Source organism: Psittacula echo (assembly GCF_963264785.1).
Source record: "Psittacula echo genome assembly, chromosome: 1".
Taxonomy (NCBI): domain Eukaryota; kingdom Metazoa; phylum Chordata; class Aves; order Psittaciformes; family Psittacidae; genus Psittacula; species Psittacula echo.
Window position 1 is genome coordinate 107,239,261 of NC_137735.1, and position 26,395 is coordinate 107,265,655.

The window sequence follows — 26,395 nt, forward strand, 5'->3', positions numbered from 1 at the left end:
ATGCTCATCTGCATACATTTAATGATTCAGACACTAGAGGACACCAGTCTGCAGATCCAGCAGTAAAGAAAACAAACGGATTATGTAGTGAGATTACGTGTCATTATTTCTGTACTGTGTTCCTTCCATGGCTATGGTCATGGGGTTTGGAATTTTTTTGTCACTGTTATTTGATTCAGCTGAATCTCTGTTTAACCTTTTTTTGACTGAAGAGGAAAATGCTGTTCCTCAATCCTCCCTCTAAACTTTTACTAGTAGCTACTGACTGGCATTGTTAACTGCCAGTAACAATGTAACAGCCCAGCAGGACGGAATGGCTTAGAATAATGGTGACTCAAGCCTTTATATCTTTATAATTATTGCCAGAACTACTGGTGCCATGTTGTGTTTTGATGCTTATACAGAAGTGCTGAGAATCTTTAACAGTTACTTGTTAGTTTTCTTGTCTTTCCCGTTTACTGCCTTTCACTGAATCAGCACTTAAACCTTTTGTATACAAAACCATGCACAGTTCTTACCTAGATTAGTTTCCCCTCAGTTCCTTGATGTTAATGCTTTGGGAGGCTCTTACTGAAGGAAGCAACTTAATGCAGCTGACATTTGAGACACCTCGCTGACTGAAGCTGCAGAGTGGTGCTTAGCACAGCCCTAAGGCTTTCTTGGGGCCTTATGGCTAAAGCCTTGATGTGTACCTGGTTGATCCAGTTGTCCTGTGTTCAGTTATAAGTTATCTTTCTCCTTCCTCATAGCTGCTGCAATGGTGTGTTTTCAAATTTAGCCTGAGAAAAACGCTGATAACACCACTGTTTTTAGTTGTTGCTAAGTAATGTTTACACCAATTAAGGACTTTTCAGTCTTATGCTCTGCCAGTGAGCAGGAGCACGGGAAGCCAGGAGGAAGCAGAGACAGGACACCTGACCCAAACTAGCCAAAGACGTATTCCATACCACAGCACGTCATGCCCAGTATATAAACTGGGGGCAGTTACCTGGAAGGGCTACATCGCTGCTTGGGTCAGGCTGGGTATCGGTCAGCGGGTGGTGAGCAGTTGTATTCTCTCCCCTTGTTATTTCCCTTATCATTATTATTATTGGTGGTGGCAGCAGTGGTTTGTGTTATACCTTAGTTACTGGGCTGCTCTTATCTCAACCCATGGGAGTTACATTCTTTTGATTTTCCTCCCCATCCCTCTGAGGACGAGGGTGGGGGAAAAGAGGGGAAGTGAGAGAGTAGCTGCGTGGTTCTGAATTATCGGCTGAGCTTAAACCATGACCCCAGTGAAGACGCATATTTGGTATTTCCATGAAGATATATGGCCAGTGATGGCTGGTTTGAACCAACCAGGGTTGGTTCAAAGGGTACTCAGTTCTTTACAGGAAAGGAGGATGCCTGTTGGTGATCTGAATTATCATTGCAATGAAGCCTCCAAATCCTCCCTGTGTCTTGCAGATTTGTATCACTTATTGGGCTACCAGCTGCATAACTATGATAAATCTCGCTAGCGCACTAACTCTGCAGCAGTTACCTCAGCAGAAGCAGCTTAACAAATTTGAATGCTGAGAGAAGAAAAGAATCATTCTGTTGGTTTTCTGGTACTTTTGCTTCTTGATTGGCAGTGCATTTGGATCAATGATGCATTCTCTCCAGAGGCAATTTGGGGCATCTGGCCAAGGGGTGCATTTGTATAGAGTCATGGTGACATTTGGCTGAGTCCTGAAAGTTCAGGTTGTCGAAATAGGAAGGTGCTTACTACCTATGGATGTTAAGAAAGAATGAAATGCTTTCAGGGACAAGACATGCAAGGACAGAGTATCAGCATAGCTTATCTGGGAATGAGCACTGACCAAACTTTGGAGTCTCAGATGTATTTCACCTGATAGTACAGAAGGCACCACTCAAAGGGTAGGAAAGAATAGCTCTATTAAACACAAAGATGCTCATAGAGTCCTGTGCTCTCTGTTGTAGTCTCACACAGGCATTCATTATGGGCCGCTGTCAGAGATAGCTCATTGCATCTCAGTTGATGCCGTCTTTCTGTGGTTCTTCTGTCTTAAGTTAGGAGGTTGGGCAGGGAACAGAATCTATGGCTTGTACAAAGGCTACCTGGCCTGAGTAGGAGGTCTAGAAAATGAGCAAACCACAATGCACAGAACACATCTTTTATTCAATAAGCAAGCAAGCACGCACAGAAGTATAATGTGTAGTGCTTAATATTCATACAGTACTAAAAATATAAAAATAGAAATAAAATTTCACTGAAAGCATTTTCACTCACAAATATACAAGGAAAAGTGCTGTCAAGCCACATCATGCTACACCACTTGCCAGTTGCTGAACTGACAGTTTCCCAACAGAACTGAAACACTAAGTCTGCTAGTCCTTCCTCGCGGCTTTTGGCGTGCCTGAATATCTGACTAGCAAAAATGGGCCTCCTGCAGTCAAGAACCTAAAAAGCATAGATGTCATTATCTAACAGAACAATAAAGTAATTCTTGAGAGTTTAATAGTGATAGCAGCCTGCTTCAGGCTGTTTGTGTACCTGTCATAGAGAATAAAAAAAGATTAAGCAGACTTGAGTCCTGATTACAATCCAGAGCAGTCATGGCTAACGATTACTGAAACTGTATTCTGCATGAAAATTTGTGCAATACTCCCACCTGGTGGCATATTTGAAAACTATCTTCCTTCAGTACTGCTGTTTGCCTGCTTACACTCGCACATATATTCCACTCGGGTCAGTACAAACCGTAAACAGTGCAAAGTCCCCTTAACTGTTAGTGGAACTAGAAGATATCCAGCACCTTATCTTCTCTTACTATAGCTAATGGGTGAAATTCACATCTACATAGGAAAGCAATACAGGTCAGATACTGATTACTGAAGACAAAACCTGCACCAGAAGCCTTGCTTTTAAGCCCCGTTTTGAGGGACTGAATTAAGAGCTGGGGGCTTAAGAAGCTTCTGTTTGCTGACCTTCCGCATGGAACTGAAATTCATCTGTCAGGCAGACAGCTGTGCGATGTCATCCTTGAAAGCATAGGTGGGTTTGGGAATTACAGTGACAATCACAGCTATATTTCATAACAAGGCCTGTCCTGCAGAGTATGCCAGTGCACAGAACCTACTCAAATTACACAAATAAGGGTGTGCAGAACCTAACGTGAACCCCACTTTGATCAGTTGCTATTTTGGAATGGGATTTATTTATACTCGATATACCTGCTATAAAAATAAATGTGACAATTAACCCCTGAGATCATTCTAGCATACAGTTTTGGCCTGTTACTTGTTTCCCTCTGAAATAATTTTTTATTTGGTTTATGGCCATTTATTTAGGTTCTAGTGAAAAGCTTTTATAAAACACATTAAATAATCAATGTGGGGCGGAAAAGGTGTACATTCTAGTTGCATATATGATACATACCTTATACGCATATAATACATTCCATAACAGCTGAATATTCTAGTATTGTCTAGGAAGTTCTTGCATGTGGACAAAGGATGAAAATACTAGAAGATAAACAGCTGTTCAGGATCAAAGATAATTGTATCTGATACGGTTTACTTCGATTCTTTTTCTTCCTTTAAATCCTGTTACACATAATAGCTACAGTAGTTTATCCAGCAGGTAATAAATGAATGCATAAAGCACTTCTAGCTATATTTGGATATCGTATGCATGCATTTTTTATAAATAAAAATCAAACGTGAGGTCACATTTTCCCATCTTCTGTTTATAAACTAAATCAAATTTCTCATTCATTGAAACAGTGAAGATGTCTTTCCATAGCCCAACTCGTCCTGAAATGGAGAGGAGGAACACAAGTCAGAGAGCAGACAAAAAAGGACACCAAACATCTACAGTCTAATTGTGTGGGGCACTAGGTATCATCTGTGAGATGCTAATTAGTCTTAGCTTTCATTGAAAGCGCAGTAAGACCTAAGGCTATTCACTGACTTACCCAACTGCCCTGCTACAACCCTTACAAAGCCATAAAATAAGCACCATACACCTCAGCATCTGCGTCACCTGAGTATTATACAGGAAGAATTCAGATTTTTGTGAGAGTTTACTCTAGCCTGAATCAGAAATCAATATGGATTTGGCATTGGGTATTCATTTAAAAGTGCATTTCTGGTTTTAGTGCAAACTATGACTGTCAATCAGACAATAATAATGTATCAATGAATACAACAGCTAACAAGAATATATCTCAAAATGACTGTGCCTTCAGCGTACACTGGTTAGAGAACTATCCAAAAAAGTACATGGAATACAGAGTGTTAAACTGATTACTGAATTCTCATTATCAAGAGATGTAGTATCATTACTAATTTCTATTATTTTATGTTTAAAGACCTTCTCAACAGATTAATTTGTTTCTCAGTATGGAGAGAATCATTTGTTAAATACAAATGCCTACATTATACCTACAGAAGGGAACAAGTGCCACACACACAGCTTGTGCTATTTAAATTTTAATTTTGTACACAGGGAATAGGAAGCTTTTGGTGGACGCAGTACGGATGCTGAACACTTTTTTCTTGTATGGAGTATTCTTCTACTCTACTGAACCCAACCAGTAACACAACCTGATGGCAGAGGCTGCAGCCTCCTTAATCACTGCTCCACTGCAGTCCAAAATTTATTTAACTCAAAGTCAGCCGGGGTTACTTGGTGGTGAATAAACCCCATGGAGTAACCAGACTGAGAGGCCCAATTCTCTCCTCATTTATGTTGGATATAAATAAAGAAAAGACTCAGGCTTGTTCAACTGGAATAAATGAAAGGAGAATGGGGACTGTGGTACCAGAGAGTTTAATCATAACAGTAAGAACAAAAATACATGCAGGGAGCTTAATTATGCATTTGATGCATAAGAAGAATACCCATTTAATTTAATTAGCATTGCTTTTACGCAGCAACTCTATAATTGAGTCCAAAGACAAAACTGTCTGAAGCATCTACAAATTACACACTAACATGATTATGTATGTATGTATGGCAAGGGCCATTTTATGAAATCAGGGGTTTCCTATAACTCTGAAGGTTATGATAAGTGTTCTGGTTTGTTTTCAGGATCCAAAGATCAAAAAGAACCTGAAACTGACTGAAAACACATCATTTATTGTTTTCACCAAACAACTTCTGCATCAAAAAAACCCCAAACCCACAAACATTTAAGGAAACACTTGCAATCGTAAAACATCTGATACTGATTTCAGTTTTGCTCTGACAACTATAATCGCATAAAGTACAGCATGAAACATAAAAGCTTGTTTTTCCCTTTCAATAATGATAATCAAACATTTTCTTCCTCTGCTTGAGAAAGAGAAGCCTTTTATTTCTGAATCTCCCTAACAACACACATGGACAAATGAGAAGTTTTATAAAGAACATAGACAGTGGATTACTTGTAACATCTTTTTTATTTTTAACGATATGAATTGATAGCTCGTCAAAAAGTCACCCACCTGGTTTATGATTTGAATCATGCAACTGTGTAAATTATGATGTGATAAGAGTCAAATATAAGTAATATATCTAATCATTGTTCTGCTTTCACAGCAGCTCAGGCTTATCTTCAGAGTAAAGATCAATGTGCTAAAAGAAAAAAAATGAAGAACTAAAATAAAGCAAAATAATAAAGTAAATGTAACTAATGACAAATTAAAAATACTTGAAACAAATTACATTAAGCAGTCATGTTATTGCCACCATTCTTTGTCACAGAAATAAACAGAGAAGGAACAAAGCACTGTTAATGAAGCTGCATTCTGAAGTAACAAAATATTGTAAAAGCCAGAGACAGCCAACAAAAGAAATTCAAAATAAGGATATTTTTAATAAAAAGCACACAGTGAACAAATGACAAAATATTACACTAACTGCTGCAGCTCCCTTCCTTCTCTATTACAAAATGGAGGCTTCTTTTTGGAAGATTTGTAGACAGTATAAATAAGAGGCTGTGCCCCTTGACTGGGGGTTTGCAGGCTCCCCTACAGAACAACAAACACTAATGCCACGTACAGAATGGTGCATGCAGCAAAAGTTGGCATTACCCTGTTTATCTGAGTGGAGATGAACTGGCCAGCAGATACAGAAGCTGACCTTTCTGCCTGTGGGAGGTCTCACCAGCAGCTATGTCCTCTTGTATTACAACCTCACCTTTCTTTCACAACCGTCTTCCTGGCTTCCACTGGACAAGGAGGGGGATTTGGGCTGTGCATAGCATGGAGCTGTGCTGCTACGCCACAGATCGTGGGGGTTAGGAACAAACCTAGGGGTCTGTGTTACATGCAAGTCAATGGAGGAGAATGTGGCTCTGTTATCTGTAAAATCTTGCACGGACATAGAACACTTTATTCAAGACCCTCAGGATGTCTTACCAGACTCATTATTTTGTGATCTTGTCTTCGCAGCAGAGAAGTGGGTTGATAATCAAATCAGTTAGGCAATGTGCCTTAAAATCCTACTGCAAATGAGATGGTCTGTTTTCACAAAAGACACAAGTTGCATTACATGATGAATTTTCTGTTTTAAGTAGTAGGGGGAGGTTAGAATATGAGTTGAAAGCAAGGTAACTAAAAGCAGGAAAACACACCATACAGTGGAGACTGTAGCAGAAACTCTAGAGAATATATTAGGTCTTTCAGTGAAACTACAAACTACTTTGTCTTCACTGGAATTTTACCTCAAACCAGCAAACTTGATATATTTATTTCAAGAACTCATCATTACCATGAACTGGAGCAAAAAGAGGTGCCATCTCCCAGTTGTGACAGAGAACTAGAGAGCAGTTCAGCTGAGAGGTACCCGGGAGTATTGGTGGATGATAAACTGACTATGAGCCAATGGCTGCCCTTGCAGCCAGGAGGGACAATAGTATCCTGGGATGCACTGGGAGGAGTGTGGCAGTAGGTTGAGGGAGCTGATCTTCCCCCTCTACTTGACCCTGGTGATGCCACATCTGGAGTGCTGTGTCCAGTGCTGGGCTCCTCAGTACAAGAAAGACAAGGAGCTACTGAAGAGGGTCCAGTGGAGGACCACAAGGATGATCAGCGGTCTGGAGCGTCTCTTATGAGGAGACATTGTGGCAGGTGGGCCTGTTTAGTCTAGAGAAGAGCAGATTGAGAGGGGATCTCATTAGTGCAGATCACAATCTCAAAGGTGGGTGCCTGGAGGATGGTGCCAGACTCTTTTCAGTGATGACGAGCAACAGGGTGAGGAGCAACGGCCATTAACTAAAACACACGAAGTTTCACCTCAACATGAGGAAGAACTTCTCTACATTGAGGGTGGCAGAGCACTGTAACAGGCTGACCAAGTAGTTGCGGAGTTTCCCTCCGTAGAGACATTCAAAACCCGCCCGGAGGTGTTCCTGTGTAACCTGCTCTTGGTGGCCATACCTTGCAGGGGGGTTGGACTGGATGATCTCCAGAGGTCACTTCCAATCCTAATGATTCTGTTACCTTCCCAGGAATCCACTATCTGGTTTCCAGGTCCTACTGTAATAACAAGAGTGTATAGCCCCTATGGAATGCACCAAGAGCCTTTCCATACAAGGTGTGAAAATCACCTGGAGGAGGTGTGAGCAATGGCTTTCTTCCAAGTCTGACATTCTGAAATATTTGTGCCAATGTGCAAACAGAACAAGTCATACAAGGTCAATAACTGATGATAGTTTGAGCTGAGTAATGGAAAACTGGCATAAGGCTCTGCCAAGACAGACACAAAGGCAGTACAGAATACCAGTGAACCTGCTTTCCAGGGAAAGCAAACTTGCTCTCAAACAAACTTGAGTGTTGGTAAGATTACAGTTGGACTGATTAAAGGTGAATACAAAGATACAAGAGACTTTTGTAAGGCAAGTAATTTTAGTGGTTTAAATAGAAATATGTTGACAAAACACACAATAAATGCATAAACAACTGGCTAACTCAGAATTGGTAGTCACAAAGGACTGGCAATACTTTAAATTTTTGTCAGAGATTTGAAAACAATTATAAAAATTACAGCTAATATAATTTGCAGAGCACATGAAGGATGGCTCAGAGAGGTAGTTTGGAAAGGGCTCCTACAGCTCAAAGTATTCAGATCATTATATCCCTCAGTAAGGGACAATAAGCTGTAAATCAATTCCTCTGAAAAGACTTCATAGTTGACGTCTTCACGACTTCGTAGTCATGATAAACATGCTTCATGTATGATGCTGTACCAAGAAGTGCTAACATGGCTAGGGACGGACAAACAAGGGAGAGGGAGAAAGTTCCAATTAAAACTGGAGTAACTGAGTCAATAAAGTGATTTTATGTCTGAATAAAGCATATGTGAAGCTGACACAGGAACTGACCATCTTGATATTATTCCCTCATATTTAAAAAGAGCTGTTAAGTGCTGCACAGAAACTAATTTGAGGGAGACTTAACTGAGTTCACTCTTTTATGCTTGTCAGAAAGACAGCTCAAGAAGACTTGATTTCTTAACATTATCAAAGGATAGATGTATCAACAGATCAAAGGGCACTTCAGATTCCTAGAGAAAGACCTCACGAGAATAAGCATCTAGAAGCTGGACACATTTTAAACAGCTAAAGTAAGCAATGAAAAAAGCTCATGAAAAAGGAAAGATACAGATCTTTGTCATTTCATGCCTTCAAATTAGAATTATCTGCTTTTCTAGAAAATCTGATATATTTAAAAGCAAGGGCTAAGGCCTGGATGAACTATATGAAATTGTGTGGACTATGACATGCCAAAGTTCAGAAGGAGCGGTGCAGTCTTTCCAGCTCAAGTCACTGAAGTAGGCCAAAGACTCTCCAACGTAGTGTTTTGCATGGTGTTGAATATACACTGTCAGTCCCGGATTTCCATCCTTTTTAGCCACTTCTACCTAAATTTCTTTCAAAACAAACAAACCCCCAAATTGCACCAACAGTCAGTTATCTCCCATCATTTCCATAGCAATATTTTGCCAACATTTTAACACATCCTGGAGGTTACTAAGTTGTCAGTTGCTTCTTGCAACTTTCACAATAGGAGTTTTATTGTGGGTTTTAAACATACCCCTGCCAACAGGAAGTGCTTCTGCATTACAGCACTGGTCTATCAGTTGATGGCAGTGTTCCACCATGGATTCCAACTGTGCTTTGTCATAAGAAACTCCTAAGAACCTCACCAGTTGCTCAACCATCGTTGCTAGGTCCTGTAAGACAGTATTTAAAAAGTAGTTTATTTTACAATAGTTTAAGTGACCTTTTTAAATGAGTTTAAATATTTCAAAATAAGTTACATCCTGATGAGTGCGAGAAATAGAAATACAGAATTGTAGAAATACCCTGTCTTAAAATTTTGCCACCTTCCAATTTTCTGAAAATAAACATATTTAAAGTAATTGGGGTAACACAGGTTGGCAAAGAACATGGTCATGTAAGCTTGTCTTTTTGAATATTAGACCAGGGAACTGCGAAGTAATTCTGATGGTTCCCACTTCAGACACCACCACCCCCTTAACTCATTACTTTGGAATACCAGTGTATTTTGGTGGAATATAAAAATTACTTTGATTTTGATCTGGGTAAAAATAAATGACTACAAATATTAGAATAACTTCATTGTTAGCTTCTGGAACTGCACTCAGGTAGAAAGGATCTAGCAAGATGGCCTCCAAGAATAAGCAATCATTAATTTATATATCCATAACTCCAGGGTTCCTCAGTATGAGTAAGACTTCTGGAGTTGCAAGGGCAACATAGCAATGTTTATCAGGAAGCAGGAAGATACTGGGACACTACCAGCTTTCAGCAGTATCCACCAGCATGCATGGCTAGGAATATACCATTATTCAAACCACAGGTTTGAAATAAATTCTACTTAACCTTTTTAATTGTTCTGATTGTATTACATCTTCCTTTAGCATCCCACTCTATCAGAAGGCTCTGTAAAACTGACATAATATACCCAGCTTTATTGAGTTATATCCTTATCTTGCCTTTCGGTAGTTTAGAGATAGAAGCTGCGTTTTCCCCGTTTTAATTTTCCAGTCAAATAAACATTTTGAAGTATTTTCATTAATTCTCAAAAATACATTATTGCAATAGGAAATGAAAACCCATGTTCTACGTAGCATATCTGCTAAATTTCTGATTAAAAAATACAAGTGGATTTATTAGCCAGCATATTGTAAGGACCAAATAATTATGTTCACCTTATACTACACAATCATCTCTAATTGTTTTCAACATTGTTTCACAGAAGACAGTAACAACAACCAAATAAGCAGAATAAATGCCAAATACATAGGAAAAATACTAATGATAGACTTTTTCCCCTCATTGATACAGCACACACTGCAAGACGTTTCTTTTAAATGAATGCCAGGACTGAGCATAGCAAGCGCCGAGCAGTTATACATTTCTGCCTTCTCTGTGAACAGTTTGGTGCCTATGGTTTCAGGCAGATTCCTGAGTAAATGCTGGGTTTATTAAAGTGCTGGAAGTCCACAGAAGCTATTGAATGCCAGTGCTTTAAAAATGGTATCAGACATTAGGGAGCCCAAATATGGACATAAAGTTGTACTTCATGTATTTTAAACACTACGGTGTTAAATGTAATAAAAATACCTTCTTGCTACATCTAACCTACCTTATGCATGTCTTCATACTTGAGAAAAAGTACATTGGCATCCATGTGATGTTCCCAAAACTCTTGCACATGTTCAAACCACGAACCATATCCTACTATAAAGACATTATGATTGGCATGAGGAAAATGAATTCTTTTGTTATTAAACCCTCTTCAAAAAGGAAAAAAAGGAGAAAAATAAACTGACTGGTTCATAGCCCCAGGAGAACATCTGGTTTTGCATCTGGTTTTGACTCACTGCCATGTACAGCACGGAACTTAATTAAAACAGAGTTTTTCTCAGTTTGGAATATTCAAAATAACCAACTTACCATACAGATAAAACGTTCCACTGAAATGCCACCATATTTCATGATGGACCTCTTGTAGCTCAGTATTAATAACACCTGACTATTGAACAAAATTGAACTAAAACAAAAATCATACAGATAGCTCTGAAGTAGGCAAATTTCGAGTGGCTCCAACCTGTGTGAATTCCTGCAATTACCATATCACACTGCAGCTTCCTTCAATTAGAAGGAATGCTAGATACAGCATTCATGGAAAGTTCTACAGAGCATCCTCTATTACAGACAAAGAATTGTTAACAACCATTGTCCTTTCTTAATTAAACACATATCGAGGACATAGGCCTACAAAATGCTTCATGGTCATTCCCAAAAAACATAGGCTGTTCTGACAGAATATTCTATTTATCATTACATCTTTCGTGTCAGCCTATCCTCCCCGCAGCTAAAATCTAAGACCTAGTCTCTTCTATTGTTATTTTCTGAACACTTCCACACAACTTCCGTAGACATGCCAGAACACAGCTGCAGCTATGCTATCATTTATCCCAACTACACAATAAATCCAGACTTCAGCCAGATGCCTATGAGGTGCTGAATACTCCTAAAAGCTTTTAGAGTGATATGATGGGGTACTTCCAACATATCACAAGATGTGAGCAGGCCCAGCATGTGGGGTTGCCAATGATGAAAAGCTTATGCCTCCTACTTCCTGCATGCTACCAGCAGCTTGTCTTCAGTTCCCCGTATTTGCTGTGTGCAGTTTAGGAGTTGAAGAGTTGCTGAGGTGCTATGTTAGGAAGACTTGCGCTCCCAGCACTGCTGAGGCAGTGGTTACTGGAAACCTTAACTCACCCCCCTAAAACTTTTCTCCTTTGTTTTTCACTTCTCTGATAAAGTCCACATTTGCACTGATTTTAATCAATTCATGTATATCTAGCAGAGGTTCAGACAGTGGTATTTGTTATGAAGAGAATTCCTTTTTGCTGCAAATATTACCAGAAAGACAACCCAAAGAGAAATGAATCTTGTATATTTCTTTGTTAACTGTGATAAATTCCCCCAAAGTACTTCAGATAATTAAGACAGGAGCTAAGCAAATATGGTGAGCAGTTTTTCACATTCTTTCCCAATATTTTTTGGCACAGTTTATATTTTCAGCAAAGCAGCTATAGAAAAATATTAAACTTTTTAGGTTTGTATTTTGAAGTCACCTTTTATCCTTAAAAAAAAAAAACCTGTTTAATTTTGGTAACTGGAATATTTTCAATGGACAAAAAGGTCAGTTTCACAGGAAAATTATTTCAATCAGCTGAATAATTTTCAATTTTTATAAAGGTACTGGAAAAATTCCATTTTGTCATTCCCATTCCATACACCCCTAAAGAAATTCATGCATGAAGCTAACACATTAGTCAAGCAAAAGGTGTTCCTAGCTGTTGTTAGTGGTACAATGCAAGAATCTCCCTCAAGATTATGTTAGTAGAGTTTAACTATGCTTTATATAAGAAACTCCCTTAAGCTTTTGAGGATAATAGGAAAGAACTAGGACATTTAAGACTAATCCCTATCCAACTCATGTTTTCAAACAAGATAGTTAACATGCACTGAATTTGTTTCACGGTTGTCAGTTATCAGGAGGGGTAAAAAGAGTGGGATTGTGTCATTTGGGCTCAGTGCTTCTCCATCTAGCAATATTTGGACTTCTTATGAAGGTCTGGTTGTTTGCTTTGGGTTTTTTTTTGCTGCTCTACTGCTTCCATGAGGTGCAAACATGAGCTAAATGCAAAACACTCCATTTGCACAATTATGGAGACAGAACACACTGTGATGTTTCATTGACTCTGGGAGGTTGTGATAAACCAGCTAACTGCTACAAGATGAAGATATAAATAACTCCTGGGACACTTACATCAAAAAGAGTACAGAACCTTTCTCTTATCTTAGAAGACCTTCTAATGCATCCTTCATGTCTCCAGTCTAGAAGTTCCTGATCATGGGCTTCAGACAAACATTCCATTCTCAGGGAACGTAAAAATAAAAGCTGAAGGTGAGATGGAATGGAAGAACATTTATCCACCCTGCACAAACTTGCAGAAAGTAGAAAAGGTTTTTAAGGCCTGTTAAAAACCTCCACTGATAGGCTTTTACTTTTTTCTTCCCTTTAGTATTATACAGTCTTCCCTTTAGTGTCATACAGCTCTTTTAGCATCAACTCCTCCAAATTCCAGGCTGAGGGGAAGTTCACTGCAGTGGATCTAGAGGAGATCCTGCCCTCAGAGCACAAGGTACCCAGTGAATTCTTAGTGTCACATTAAGATATCATAGAGAAGATTCTGTAGGGAAACAGAAGGCAGTAATTATTTTTTTCTATTCCTAGCTAGAAAGTGTGGCAATCCATTGGCAAAAAGCCCAGTGGCAGCCAGTTATGTGAGAACACAGGGCTTGCCCTCCCTGTAAATTTACTGAGCTAGTGCTGTGGAGCTCCTTAAGACAGTGCAGCCTGAGTGGGAACACAGTGGGTGGGTGCATCATGAAACAGTCCTTGCTCAAAGGAGTTACTGGGTGAGCAGCTGATGAGTTGCTGTAGAGCAGGTTAGCATACTCTTATTATAGAGGTGTATTTGTCAGACAGCAGCAGACTGCAACTGCCTTCTTACAGGGGCTCACTTCAACTTACTAATGTACTTCACAGCAATCTCATGCATTTTTGTGTGTTAACTGGTATCTTACACGGGACAAACACTGAGATTTTGGATGAAGTATTAAAGGAAGCCTTGAGGATCACAAGGACTCCTGAGAAGTAGCTAACAATAAGGTACAACTGAAATCAAATGATGCTGGAAGTATTCACCACTTTTCACAAGGTACCTGGTACCTTGCAAACTGAATTTTAGAAGAGTGGATCAGAATTCTACCTGAGCTAAGTAGCACACTGCTTAGCCCATGGGGTCAAATGTTGTAAGGCAATTATTTACAAGGTATGGTCACATTTTGCATGGACAAATCTAAGTCCATGTAGCACTATCTGTAGCAACCTCCTGGCTGTGTAGGCAAAACAAATGCACCTTTATCCAGTTCATTTCTGTACTTGCAGAAGGAATGCAGAGATGAAAATAAATGTGTAACAGCATGTGCAGAGATAACAGCTCCTTACACTTGTCATTCATAAACCTTCTGCAGAACTCCTGAAACGTTCCTCTGTAGCTCATGGTCCTTAGGGAGCGGTGAAACTGGTAATAAGACACCACCAGGTCTTTGGGGTTGCGAGCCATGTATATTACCTATGATAGGGGAAAAAAAAAAAACCCATCTTATTGAAAGCTTTTCCCCTCCAACCCTGTTTCCCATAGCATTTCAACAACTGTTGCCAAAATAGTTAAACAAGTATGACCTAATTTCATTTTTACCTTTGAATTGCCATTATGGAGGTCTGAAGGCAAAAACCGATATGGCAGGTGGCTTTTTATAAGGCGAGGAGACGTCAGTTCCTAAAATACAAGCAGACAGAAACATTTCTTACCATGCATTAGGTTTTGGCACATCCTGAGCTGTCCTGAACTATGATGCTTGAAGTCTTTTACTATAGTGAGTCTCATACACAGATTCACTTCTTAAATTAATAGGGGTCAGGGACTAGAAATTAGGTCAGGAAATTACATCTGTTTTTTTAATATTGAAGGGCCACATAATGCGTTGAGGTTTTTTGTTGGTTTGGGGGTTTTCTCCCCCCCTTTTGTTTTCAAAATACTTCCATTTGTAGGTCCTTCTCAGGAAGAGCGTGTCATAGTTGAAGATTCTTAGTAGGAAATTAACTTTGTTTCCAGTGATACTTCTACTAAAATTCCTTGAAAAATATCAGAAGCTCTCAAAACCCTACCTCTAACTTCTTAATTTCAAAATTTTACTTTTGCAATTTACTGATCTTCAGAAGTAGGCCCAGACAATCCAAATGTTTATCTGAATTTGTGAACATCTTTCAGAGCATTTTTCTATAATTTGAAATAAAATCATCTTATGACACAAATCATCTTCTAGTAGTTAAAACCTGCATAAATCCATACTGGATCAAGTTGCTAGCACATTGAATAGATAACAATGCATAATCTGAAACTAAACCTCTCACTATTGCCACCACTTACTTGCATCAACGTAGCATTAAGGTCTCATTGGACTAGATGTCACAGAGATGAAAAGAAAAGCAATCTCTGACCCCTAAATACCCTCAGCCTAAAAAAGGCTGATGCCACAGTTGTCATTGACCAGAAGCAGCTAAAAATCTATCTGTGCCAGACTTAGCTAGCTCAGTTCAACAAGCACTATAGCCATTACAGGATGGAGTCCCATACTTTGCCTACTCATTCCAAGATATACCTGTATCATTAGTAGCTGCAGCAGTGAAAAGATCACACTTACATGCCATGGCATTAGTCTCTGAGTGATTCTTAATAGTGTGAGAGTCATTTCACGCAGAGTGTTTCAAACTCCTCAAACTACACGTACAGTCTGTAGATCTACAAATCCTGGGACTCCGGGAATTTACATGTGTAAATTCAGAGCAGTGAGTCTATAGATCCATAGATCTCTGTATCTGTAGTTACTCTTTTGCAAATTCTGGCAAGGAATTAAAGAAAATTTGCCTCATTTGGGCAGCTTCTATTTGCCTAAGCAAGGGAGGCCTAGAACTTCTATTCAGAAAACCCACTGCCAAGATATTTAGGACATGGAGAAACTTCTAAAGCATTACAGTATAACAAAACTTAACAAAAGCAATTTTAAAATAACCTAGTAATATGTGGAATCATTCCAACAAACTCTGCAAGTCCAGTGATGAAAAGGACAACGCAGGATGAAATGAAGTGATAAACATGGAACAGAGGAAAAAGATACTCAAATGCTGAAAGACTTTCTTTGCAATAAATTGTACCTTGATGATGTCCAGACCAGGCTGAGGGTACTCTAGGACTGGAAGTTGTTCATCTATATTCATTAGTCCAATCTCATCTGGATCAGCTCCCTGACTCACTAGATATACCACTTCTTGTAGCAAGCCTGTGCCTGCATGAAAGAGAACAGATTGAATTACAGTTCTTATCTAAACAGAAACATATGAAGGGAGACTAGACATAGTAATAATGGTAACTTTCGTCCTTAACAGTCTGTTGTGAACTACATCTGTAACTACGGTTTTAATGTAGTATGTCCCTTAGTTTATTTTAAATGCATGGAGATCTCCTTTCACATAGAAGACCTGAGATTTTTCTTCAAAAATAATTTTGCTCTGTTTCTGTCTCCAAATCATTTAACCTGTGAATTACAAAGCATTTAAAAAAACAAAAAAGGTAATTTTTTTTCCCCTGTGAATGTTAGGTTGGCAAAATACTGTTTCCATTTTAGAAATAAAAAAATGATGCAGACAGAGATCATCCAAGTTCACAAAATGCATTAGTAGCCGTACTGGGAGACTGATGGTGTCCTCTATTCTAAATTGTGGCAATTGTTATGCAATGTTAAAAGAGTCTATTTATACCTCTGAGGACATTTACAAAGCAACCATTAGATACTACACTCCTAATGACTGCTCTTTGAAAAACTAATAGGTATTCCAAATATAAGTTCGAACAGAAAAACCATTTCAAATTACCTTCAGGCAGGCAGGAAATCCTCAAAACAGGCAAACAAAGGTTCAGCAATACTTGACAGAGGCTTATGAAGAGAAAAGCTCAGGCTTTTGGCGAGATGGAGGAACAGAATGAGGGGAGAACAAAGCGAGCTAGCAGGGAAGGGACCCCCAGTTTAGATGACAAGTCACACAGGCATGGGACATTCTGGATACTGTGGTAAATAGACCAATTATTCAGGAGTTGTGAGCAATAAGGAAAATGAGACTGGAATGTATTCTTTCTCTCATTTTGTCTAACAGAACAAGTAATTGTTCCAGAACTCTTTACAAAGCTCAAGCCCACTTCAACATCCCATGCCCTTGGAAAGATGAGCTGAAAACTCTCAGATCATGCCTTTAATCCCCATTTTAACTTGAAAGTAACTTGTAAGTGCAACACTCACTAGTTAATTCATATTAATGAGCATGGATGTACACACAAACAGACATGTTTTGTATGAATTCTGTACATTGTTCCAACGCAAAGAACACCAGTATGTCATTATTCATGTATTTTTTAATCTGATCTAGGAAAAGTTGAAAAAAGTTAGTTAAAGTGAACACTGTCTGGATACAATGTGAAAGAATACACGCCTCCAAGAATTGCTTTGGAGGGTGAGTACTTTAAGATGCCTCTGTTTCCTGACTGATTTGTGGATAAATTAAAATGGCTTGGAAAAGAAGATACTTCTACATTATCATCACCCACAGAGACAGCTGTGACAGACTTAATGCGCACTTGTCCCTGAGGCTGTTCACTCCGCATTTTTAAGTCCAACCATATATTTTATACATTAAAATTAACATACATACAGTACTTCAGTATCAGTCCTCGTGACTTTGAATGAGCACAATCCTTGTTCTCATTAAATATTTATTCTGACAGGAGACACCCTGGATCTCCATAATTTATTTCTCTATTTCCAATTCCACCTGCAAAGAAAAATGCTATTACAGCAAGCTTGTTCCATGAAAGGAAAAGGAGTAACTGTATGGGGAAAACAGCACCACTAGGACTTTGTAACAGTTTGCTACTAGCTGCTCTGTAAGCAAAAAGCAGCCATCTCCATTGTACCTCTGAATACAAAGAGTTGCAGGGTTGAGGCAGAACTACATTGAAGCTTCAGGAGAAAAGCATGTTCTGTACCAGCTCTCCACAAACTCTACCAGATAGGAGGTGAGGGCCAGGGAGCACAGCCCCCATGGCCTTGCACAGTTCTGCTCAGACCTGTGGCCCTGAGCTAGGCTTGGCTTGACTGCTAGGAGATCCACGAAGTACTGCAGAGATAGGAAATGACATACTAATGTAGTAGGCATGGGGAAGAAGGGTTCTGATTCAGAAAGAAGTGGGCATTTGGAAACTCAGAAATCTTGATCTAAATGGGCTTCCATCAAAACCAGTCATTCATTGAAAGAGTAATGCTGGTCACATAGTGGGTATTCAAGAAGGAAAAATAAATATATCAAGTACAGGCTCTTTAAAACAGTGCTTTAAATCTGTAATCCTCAAGACTAATTATTAGCACTTACATACACAAATTACTGTAGTCATGTATATAGTGCTGCTCATATTCCACCATCCCATTCCAATTCACACAGCAAACAGTATTTCTGCAATCTCTCTTCTACAAATGGGAGGACTGCAAGCTGCCAGTTCAGATATCTGGCTTCTGGCCATTCAGCAGGTTAGAATCTCTCCTCCCTGCACCTGCAGTAGGACCACTGATCCTAATTTCTCCTACCCATGAACTCTGCTAGTTTTTGCTTCTGTCACCAAATTAGCCTGATTTTTTCCCGCATTGGCACTCAATTCCTCTGCTTAGGATTTTCAGGGTCTTAATGCAAATGAAAACTAGAGATTTAATTCTGGAGGGTTTTTTTTAACTTGTCACCCTTAGTCAATTATCATTTATCTCACACATTCCCATTTATCTCACACCTTTATCTCTCACATTCCCAATGGTTATCAAAAAATTATCGTTGACCTGGTCTCCTATTTTAAAAAAACAAACAAACCATATGCTTATTTGTTAAAAAAGAATTAGCTAAAAACCTTTATGCATGTAATCAGATATATATAACCTCCTCACATCTCTATGAGGATTAAAACCAATGCAAGATAAATTACCGATACCAGAGCTGAATATTCTCTTGATTAAGAAATGATGGCTTAACTTAGCAACAGACAAATGGCAACCCAAATTCCAGACCTACCTTCTAGGGCAAGATTTATTAGCCCCTGGGAACACCAGCTGGCTGGAAAGCCAAACAAACTGGGGTACTATACCTATGCATGTGGTGAGAAGCCTAAGCCTAGACAGGGCTAGCATAATTTATTCCATTTGCCACCCACAGGAGGTGTAATGCGAGTCTTCTGCTGCAGTCCCTAACTCCCCATCTCTGTATAAAGCATACAGACATTGGCCATTTGAACCAACTGACTAAAAGTGATGTCTGCAGAGATGTGCAATAGCCACCAGTTTATGGGTGGAACCTAGAGAAAATTGTAGAAACTGTGATTTTCAAAGGAGATGATGGGAATAACCTCCAATAATCCCAGGCTATCTCAAAACTTGACTAGATCTAAATGTCACAGAAACTTTCTTAGTAAAAGAGAAAATTACAATACTTGCTGGCAAAAAGGAAGCTAAAGAAAAGATTTCTGGCCTGGCTGCCAATGATTTATTTTCACTTGAGGGTTATTAATATTTAAGTGAAATTAAAGGATTAGGTCACTAAGTGAAAAGCTAGCACGTATGCATATGAACTCAAGGTTCTTCCTGGAGACAATCAGTGGATCTTGTACATCTCTAGCATTTTCCATCATTTTCTCCTTGTGTTGTTGGAAACGCATGCATGTGCATGCATGCCTCACTTGGGATTGTACAGAGGAGTAATCAGTCATTGACAAACAGGATTAATCTGTCAGCCTTTGGGCATGAGGCACCAGATGCAACATTCAGAAGTACCCAACAATTCTACTTTTCCTTCTTTTAACTGCAGCAGATCTACATTTCATCCTGGAGGAAGACTGCTGGCCCTGTTACCTCCAAGGTCACATTGCCAAAACAGATGTGTAATTCATTTACATTTATCTACTTCCAACTAAAATTGAACCAGTCAGCATCTGAGGAACTTCAGTGTACTGTATGTACCTGAGAAATGCTCTTCCCTGACAAGTTCTTTTGTCATGTCAATACAACACCTCAGGATAAAACAGTGTTCCAGTTTATCACACAGTATCTGATAAGAGACGGATGGGAAACAGCTGTGATCAGTGTCCTGGGTTCAGCAGTAGCAGTCATTTTTCTCCTTGGTAGCTGGTGCAGTGCTGTGTTTTTGACTCTCAGCCTGAGAACAACACTGATACCACCGATGTTTTTACTTGTTGCTCATAATGTTTATTCTGACCAAGGATTTTCTGAGTCTCATGCTCTGCCAGGGAGGAGGGGAAGCCAGGAGGAAGCAGGGACAGGACACCTGATCCAAACTAACCAAAGAGGTATTCCATACCACAGCACGTCATGCCCGGTATATAAACTGGGGGCAGCTACCTGGAAGGGCTAGACCACTTCTCGGATCGGGTTGGGTACTGGTCGGTGGGTGGTGAGTGGTTGTATTCCCTTCCTTTGTTATTTCCCTTATCATTATTATTATTGGCGGTAGCAGCAGTGGTTTGTGTTATACCTCAGTTACTGGACTGCTCTTATCTCAACCCGTGGGAGTTACATTCTTTTGATTCTCTTCCCCATCCCTCCGGAGTGGGGGGAGGAAGGGGGGGAAGGGGAAGAGCAAGCGAGTGGCTGCATGGTTCTGGGTTGCTGGCTGGGCGTAAACCAGGACAATAAGCTACTGCTAGAATTTGCAGGTTTTCAGAAGATCCTTTCAAATTATCTGTGGAACCACATTTCTACTCTGTATAACAGCATGTCAAAAGCAGCTCCACCACAGCAGTTTGAAGGTGTGTTAGTTGGGCTGTACCGTCCTCTTCTGTGATGCCTAATGATACTCAGAAATCAGGACTCGTTAAGAATTCTATCATGCCTACAGCAGCCCCTGTGCTCACTACTTTCTGGCCATTAGCACCCTCCCAGATAGCCACTAAACCTCGGAGATTTGTTCAAAGTCAAGTGGTAGATATAAAACCAAATAATTTCCTGTGAAATTTTGCTTTCCTACATGGTTTCTAATGTAGCTTATTTCAGTTTTTTGCCCTGCGTATCAGCTAACATGGGACAAACCTGAAGTTTGAGGATGCAAAGGTCTTTGGTATATTCCTTTTATTCCCCCCTTGTTTGGAAACCACATGGAAAAATAAAATAAATACTAATGTTAATACTAACACTCTTCTAGCTCTCTCAATTAGTTGCACTTTGTTTATCTATCAATGCTTGATGAAGTGTCAGCTAATACAATACAATGGACCCATTGTAACTCATGGGTTTTTCATAGCATTGGTAGATACAAGTGCTCATTAAAAATGAGGCTGCTAAAGCCATCAGATTGGCCTAGCAAGTGCTGTAAAGCAATTCCTCACATCCTTGTTCTAATTGCCTGCAAGCTCATTTCACTTTCACCAATTTCAGTGTATATCTGCAGGTGAGTATGACAAGAGTCACCTTCACCCTCCAATAGTTTTCAATAATAAATCCAACACGTTTTATTATTAAAAGTCACATATAGACCTTGATACGGCATTTTCCAATTCTTCTGTTCCTAGATGAGGCTCAGGATTCAGAATAAAGGCAGAAATTGCAATGTTATCAGTATTTTTGATTGACCAATTAAACATGTATTAGAGGGCCCAATTTTCAGAAAGTACTCAATACTCATCCTCTAAGATTAATGCCCCTTTTAATGGCCTAAATGCCCCTAAGTTCAACAGCAACCTGTCAAGGGATTCTGCGGAACATGAGAAACAGAATCCAGGTCTTTTGAAACTGATGGCGGCAGCATAAGTAAAATGGAATTTTAAACAAGTGTTCACTGCATGATTTCCAGTAACATTAAATAAGCAGAATCTTGGATTTTTAGACTTATTACCCAGTTTATTCTTCCACTTGCAGCTACTGGGTTTTAAAACAAAACCAACAAGCTAAATTCTGTTTGTCTTTCACCAGACTTAGATAATGCAGACTTGGGTCCATTAAGTCCAAGTTGTTTCAAATGTGTTTCACTACAGGCTGTAAACAACAAACTATGAAAACTGTTTAGCACTAAAATGTACTTTCTGTTTGGTAAAAAAGCTGTCATGGAACTGTTTACATACATGTATTATCCACAGAATTATTGCTATTGTGTACAGTATCCTAAAGCACTGCTTTAATGAATTTACAAAACAGTGTTCTTTTCTGCTAATGCATTAGTATTATTTTTAAAAAATGGCCTGAGTCCTAATTCTCCCTTACATTAGCACACTAACTACTCAATAGGGGGCAGGATAAAAAGCACAGTATTGACCACAGTGCATCTCAGACCAGGCACTGACTGTAGAGACATCTCCACTTCCATACAGCAAGGCAAGCAATGCAGTATGTTTCACACCTACCACCTCTCTGGGAGGACATATAGAACAACTGAACCCACATCCAGAGAGATCCATTTCCTGAAACAAGGCAGCCGCATCCATAACTTTCCAGGAAGAGTCCCTGGCTCCAGCTATATCCCCCACCATGCTGGGGAGCACACTGAGAGACCGCGAAGTCATCAGGGAATGTGCTAGTAAGGAAATAGCACAGATGACAGCCAGTTGGAGCCTCCGTTGAGTGTACTAGTTACTAGAGCAGCCACAGTGAAACAGATAACTGGATTGTCTAGGTTGCCTACTTTAGACTTTATATAAACAGAAGAATAGCTCAAGAGTCACATACTCTCTAATCACTATATCTAACCCATGCCTACACCAATCTGTTCCAGCAGGGTAAGGTCTTATGTTTCTTTTCTATCTCTCTTAAGCCACAACATCCTCACATGCACTGCAGCAAGGGCTAAGTAATAAATACTGTAACAGCTATGAGTCAGGTGCACAGACTGGTCAAAATCTAGGGATTAAAAAAAAAAAAAAAAAAACGAAAACAAGCCAAAAAACCCAAAACCAAACCAACAAATACCACCAAAAAACCCAACAACCAAAAAAGAAAAAAACCAACACAGGAGCCACAGATTTGTCTTTATTTGTCTTCTGACTGAAGATTCATGGCTTGTGTCTTCATGCTTGTCTCTACATCCATGCTTCAATCATATCTAGATGTCTCAGATTTTTACAGGTCCTTCAACAACAGCTGATATTTCTTGGTATCAAATATTCAAAGGGAAAAGTATTTTGCTTTTCTCTAAGCTTTACCAGGGTTGGTAAAATATGTCCATGTATATGGATGTTCATCATATCTGCACCAGATGTCCTCACAAACGGAGCAGTTTGTGTGAAGCTACACCAATTCACTTAAAATTAGATCAGCCAAATTAGCTTAAAAAGTTTCCACTTTTGGCATAAACTCACCTACCAAATTTTGCCTGGTACAAACTAGAATACATTCACACAAAATATTGCAGGTTGTTCTTTAAGAAAAATTACAAACAGCTGGCTAAGGACACTAACATCCTGCACTACTTCAGATGCTTCTAAAAGAGCGTATCTACCCATATACTTAGATTATTTCTCTTTCAGTTTCTACTTGCCAATCAAACATGCTCCCATGATATAAAAGCACAACACCTATCATGCTAAAAGAACAAAAAATAAATTATAGCATAACGTCAAGAACGTGAAAATAACAGATAAGCTTGCTTGCTCCCTTACCAACTGACACAATGACATCCCTTTCCACCCTTCCCATACTTATTCAAGGTTGACCAGGTCCAAAGTCAACCCAGGACATTCAGTTGTGACCTGTTTTCCCCAGGCTCTTCCCTTTGATGGGCATCCTCACAACCCAATTCAGAAACACCATGCCTTTAGTAACGGTGTGAGCAGTTTTACCAAAGGATTGGCTAACAGGACACTAATTCACAGGCGAAGAGTACTTTTATTGGCTAATACAGGCCACAGGGTAGATTCTGTCTCAAGCATCTGAAAATCATCTGGCAAATCCTGGCCACATAAACTAACAGTGGCACCTCTTCACAGTGATAAGCAAAAGGTGTATTAACAAATTTTCAAATCTCACTTCCTCTCTGAGCGTGCATAAGAAGGTACATGCCTTTACCCCATCTTACTGCAGTTGTATCCTGCCTTCCTGCTTCCTCTGGCAGTCTGTTCTCCCAGCCTTGTAGACCCTATATCAAAAACATGCCTAAATTGCATTGTACATTACGCCAGCAGGAGCTCAATCTCCAACAGTAAGTCTCTCCACTGTGTCTAATCTCTATTAATTTCCATACAGGTGATGCAACACTGTATCAAGGATAACAATGCAGAAGGTAACTTTGCCGTAATGGCGAGTCATTGTTTTTTAAAATCACTCTCAAGGACTTTATTATTTTGAAGAGAAGTGCATAGTTACTCTTAGGGCCACTGATTTCTAGGACAACTATGTGACTTTCTGTGCTTGGTTCTACAGAGTTGTAGTATGGTGCATGGCTAAATGCATAGCATCGCAGTGAGCTCTGCTGAGTGAAACAGGATCAGAAGGCAGAAGACAATAGGACATCCATGTTAGACACCTATGTTGAGGTAGTTCTCATACCCTTTGCTGCGAACATGGTCCTCCCTCCACACGGTAAGCATATTTCAGAAGACATCTGTCACTACCCAAATGCAATTCTATGCTTCAGTTTCAATCCCTTCTAGAAAAATTGTTAGGCAAAACCTGCCTACACATTAAAGTGCATTTTCATACATTAGATGAAAGTCAACAGCACATCAATAGTATAATGTGAAACCACTGCACATAAGAGTTTTACACGAAAAAAAAGCAGCACATTTGTTTCAGAATTTCAAGAAACATTGTTTACCCTTTATGCATGAAACTGCTCAGCCTGTTTCATCAGCTAGTGGTTGTCCTAGGTCAGGGAGTAAAGCATTTTGTCTCAAACAGAATCCTCCTCAAATCATAGGTGCCCTAAGCAAAACCATTCTTCGCAAGGTACCTATGACCCCACTCATATTTAGCACACAGTCATTCATTCCCTCTGTCTGCTGAATTGTAGTTTTAGGCAAACTACAGCTATTTATATTCTATTTCTATTCTGCTCTTCAGAATTGGAAATAAATCTAACTGGAAACATAAAAGGGGATCAGCCAATCTATATCACCACAGGTTTTCTCAGTATTGCAGCACACTCCTTGAAAAGAACACACTATTTCTGATAGAAAGCACTGGTGATCCCTGAAGCATTGACACTGATCATTATTAATGTGCACTTCAGCTATATATGCATAAAGCAATCCAATTTTAGCAATGCCTGTAGCTGTTCTGTGATACTTTAGCAACCCTGATCAGCAGTAAACAGGCATTTTACTGCATGATTAACCTGGGTTTACGATTCCTCTGCATCCACAGAACACTGCAAAGCAGCCAGCATACTGCCAGATCTGTTCTGCTGCATGTTCCAGGGCAGTGGGGTTGAAGCTAGATGGTCCTTTCCAACCCTAACTATTCTATGATTCTATGTACAGTCAGTGTGCCTTCTGAGCATGATTCTCATCTCACCAACTTCATGCTTGTCTCATTTTGTTGCTTTAGACGAATTTATTATTCACACAGTGAATGCAGTGAAAAGCTAACTCAGCACCAGTGTCTTATGTCCCATAAGGTGATCTAATGTCATTACACATCTAGGACTTGCAGTCTTATAAAGGATGATGGCCTTCACATTATGCACTATAAAGAGCAGGTGGGTAACAGCATACGAAATCAGCTTGGATTTTTTTTTTTTTTATTATAGATCGATTCTGGCATTTAGTGACAAAAATACATCCTCGGTTGTTTCTCCAGCATTGCTCGTTTTATCCTTTGCTATCTCAGCCACTGCCTCAGACGTACCCATCTAAACCTCTCCTACACATGCAGCCCCATGATATGCTTCCTTCCTGGTGTTTCTTCACTCGCCCCAGAGTGCTTTTCCTAAGCTTATAGACCAACTTGGCTGAGAGGTCATAATGATGGACCGTTTCCTCTGACATGCACGTCTTGCCTGCATGCATACACAGCAAAACACTTCTCTTGCTTCAGTTTTTACAACACATTAAAGAATTAACACATGACACAAATGGTTTATTTCCTTTGTAAGAGTCCATAAAAGACTTTGGTATACATAACTATTTCAGCTCTGCTGCCCTACTTTCCTGGATTCTCCAAGGTGTTACAGAAACTCTAAATAGGGTCAAAGTGATGAGATACTGGGTGATTCATAGAATCATAGAATAGTTAGGGTTGGAAAGGACCTTAAGATCATCTAGTTCCAATCCCCCTGCCATGGGCAGGGACACCTCACAATAAACCATGCCACCCAAGGCTCTGTCCAACCTGGCCTTGAACACTGCCAGGGATGGAGCATTCAAAACTTCCCTGGGCAACCCCTTCCAGTGCCTCACCACACTCACAGTAAAGAATTTCTTCCTTATATCCAATCTAAACTTCCCCTGTTTGAATTTTGACCCATTACCCCTTGTCCTATCACTACAGTCCCTAGTGAAGAGTCCCTCCCCAGCATCCCTATAGCCCCTGTTCAGATACTGGGAAGCTGCTATGAGGTCTTCATGCAGCCTTCTCACGTTATTCATGTTATCAATCCTCTGTTCTTTGCTCCCTCACGCTGCAGGGAAAGCATTCCTACATACTAGCATTATTACACGCTCAGC

At 39.7% G+C, this 26,395-nt stretch overlaps 1 protein-coding gene across 1 annotated transcript in view; it reads right to left on the bottom strand.

The window, feature by feature from the left end:
• Positions 1 to 3,688: 3,688 nt before the first annotated feature.
• The window catches only part of SULT4A1 (sulfotransferase family 4A member 1), a gene marked incomplete at both ends in the record, with an annotated part of 31,024 nt that continues 8,317 nt past the window's right edge, over positions 3,689 to 26,395 (bottom strand). The window contains 6 exons of the mRNA XM_080639203.1: positions 3,689 to 3,801; positions 9,067 to 9,205; positions 10,645 to 10,739; positions 14,089 to 14,215; positions 14,342 to 14,422; positions 15,859 to 15,989. Of these exons, the coding sequence (XP_080495329.1) occupies positions 3,689 to 3,801; positions 9,067 to 9,205; positions 10,645 to 10,739; positions 14,089 to 14,215; positions 14,342 to 14,422; positions 15,859 to 15,989 (686 nt within the window). The remainder of the gene's footprint in view (positions 3,802 to 9,066; positions 9,206 to 10,644; positions 10,740 to 14,088; positions 14,216 to 14,341; positions 14,423 to 15,858; positions 15,990 to 26,395) is intronic.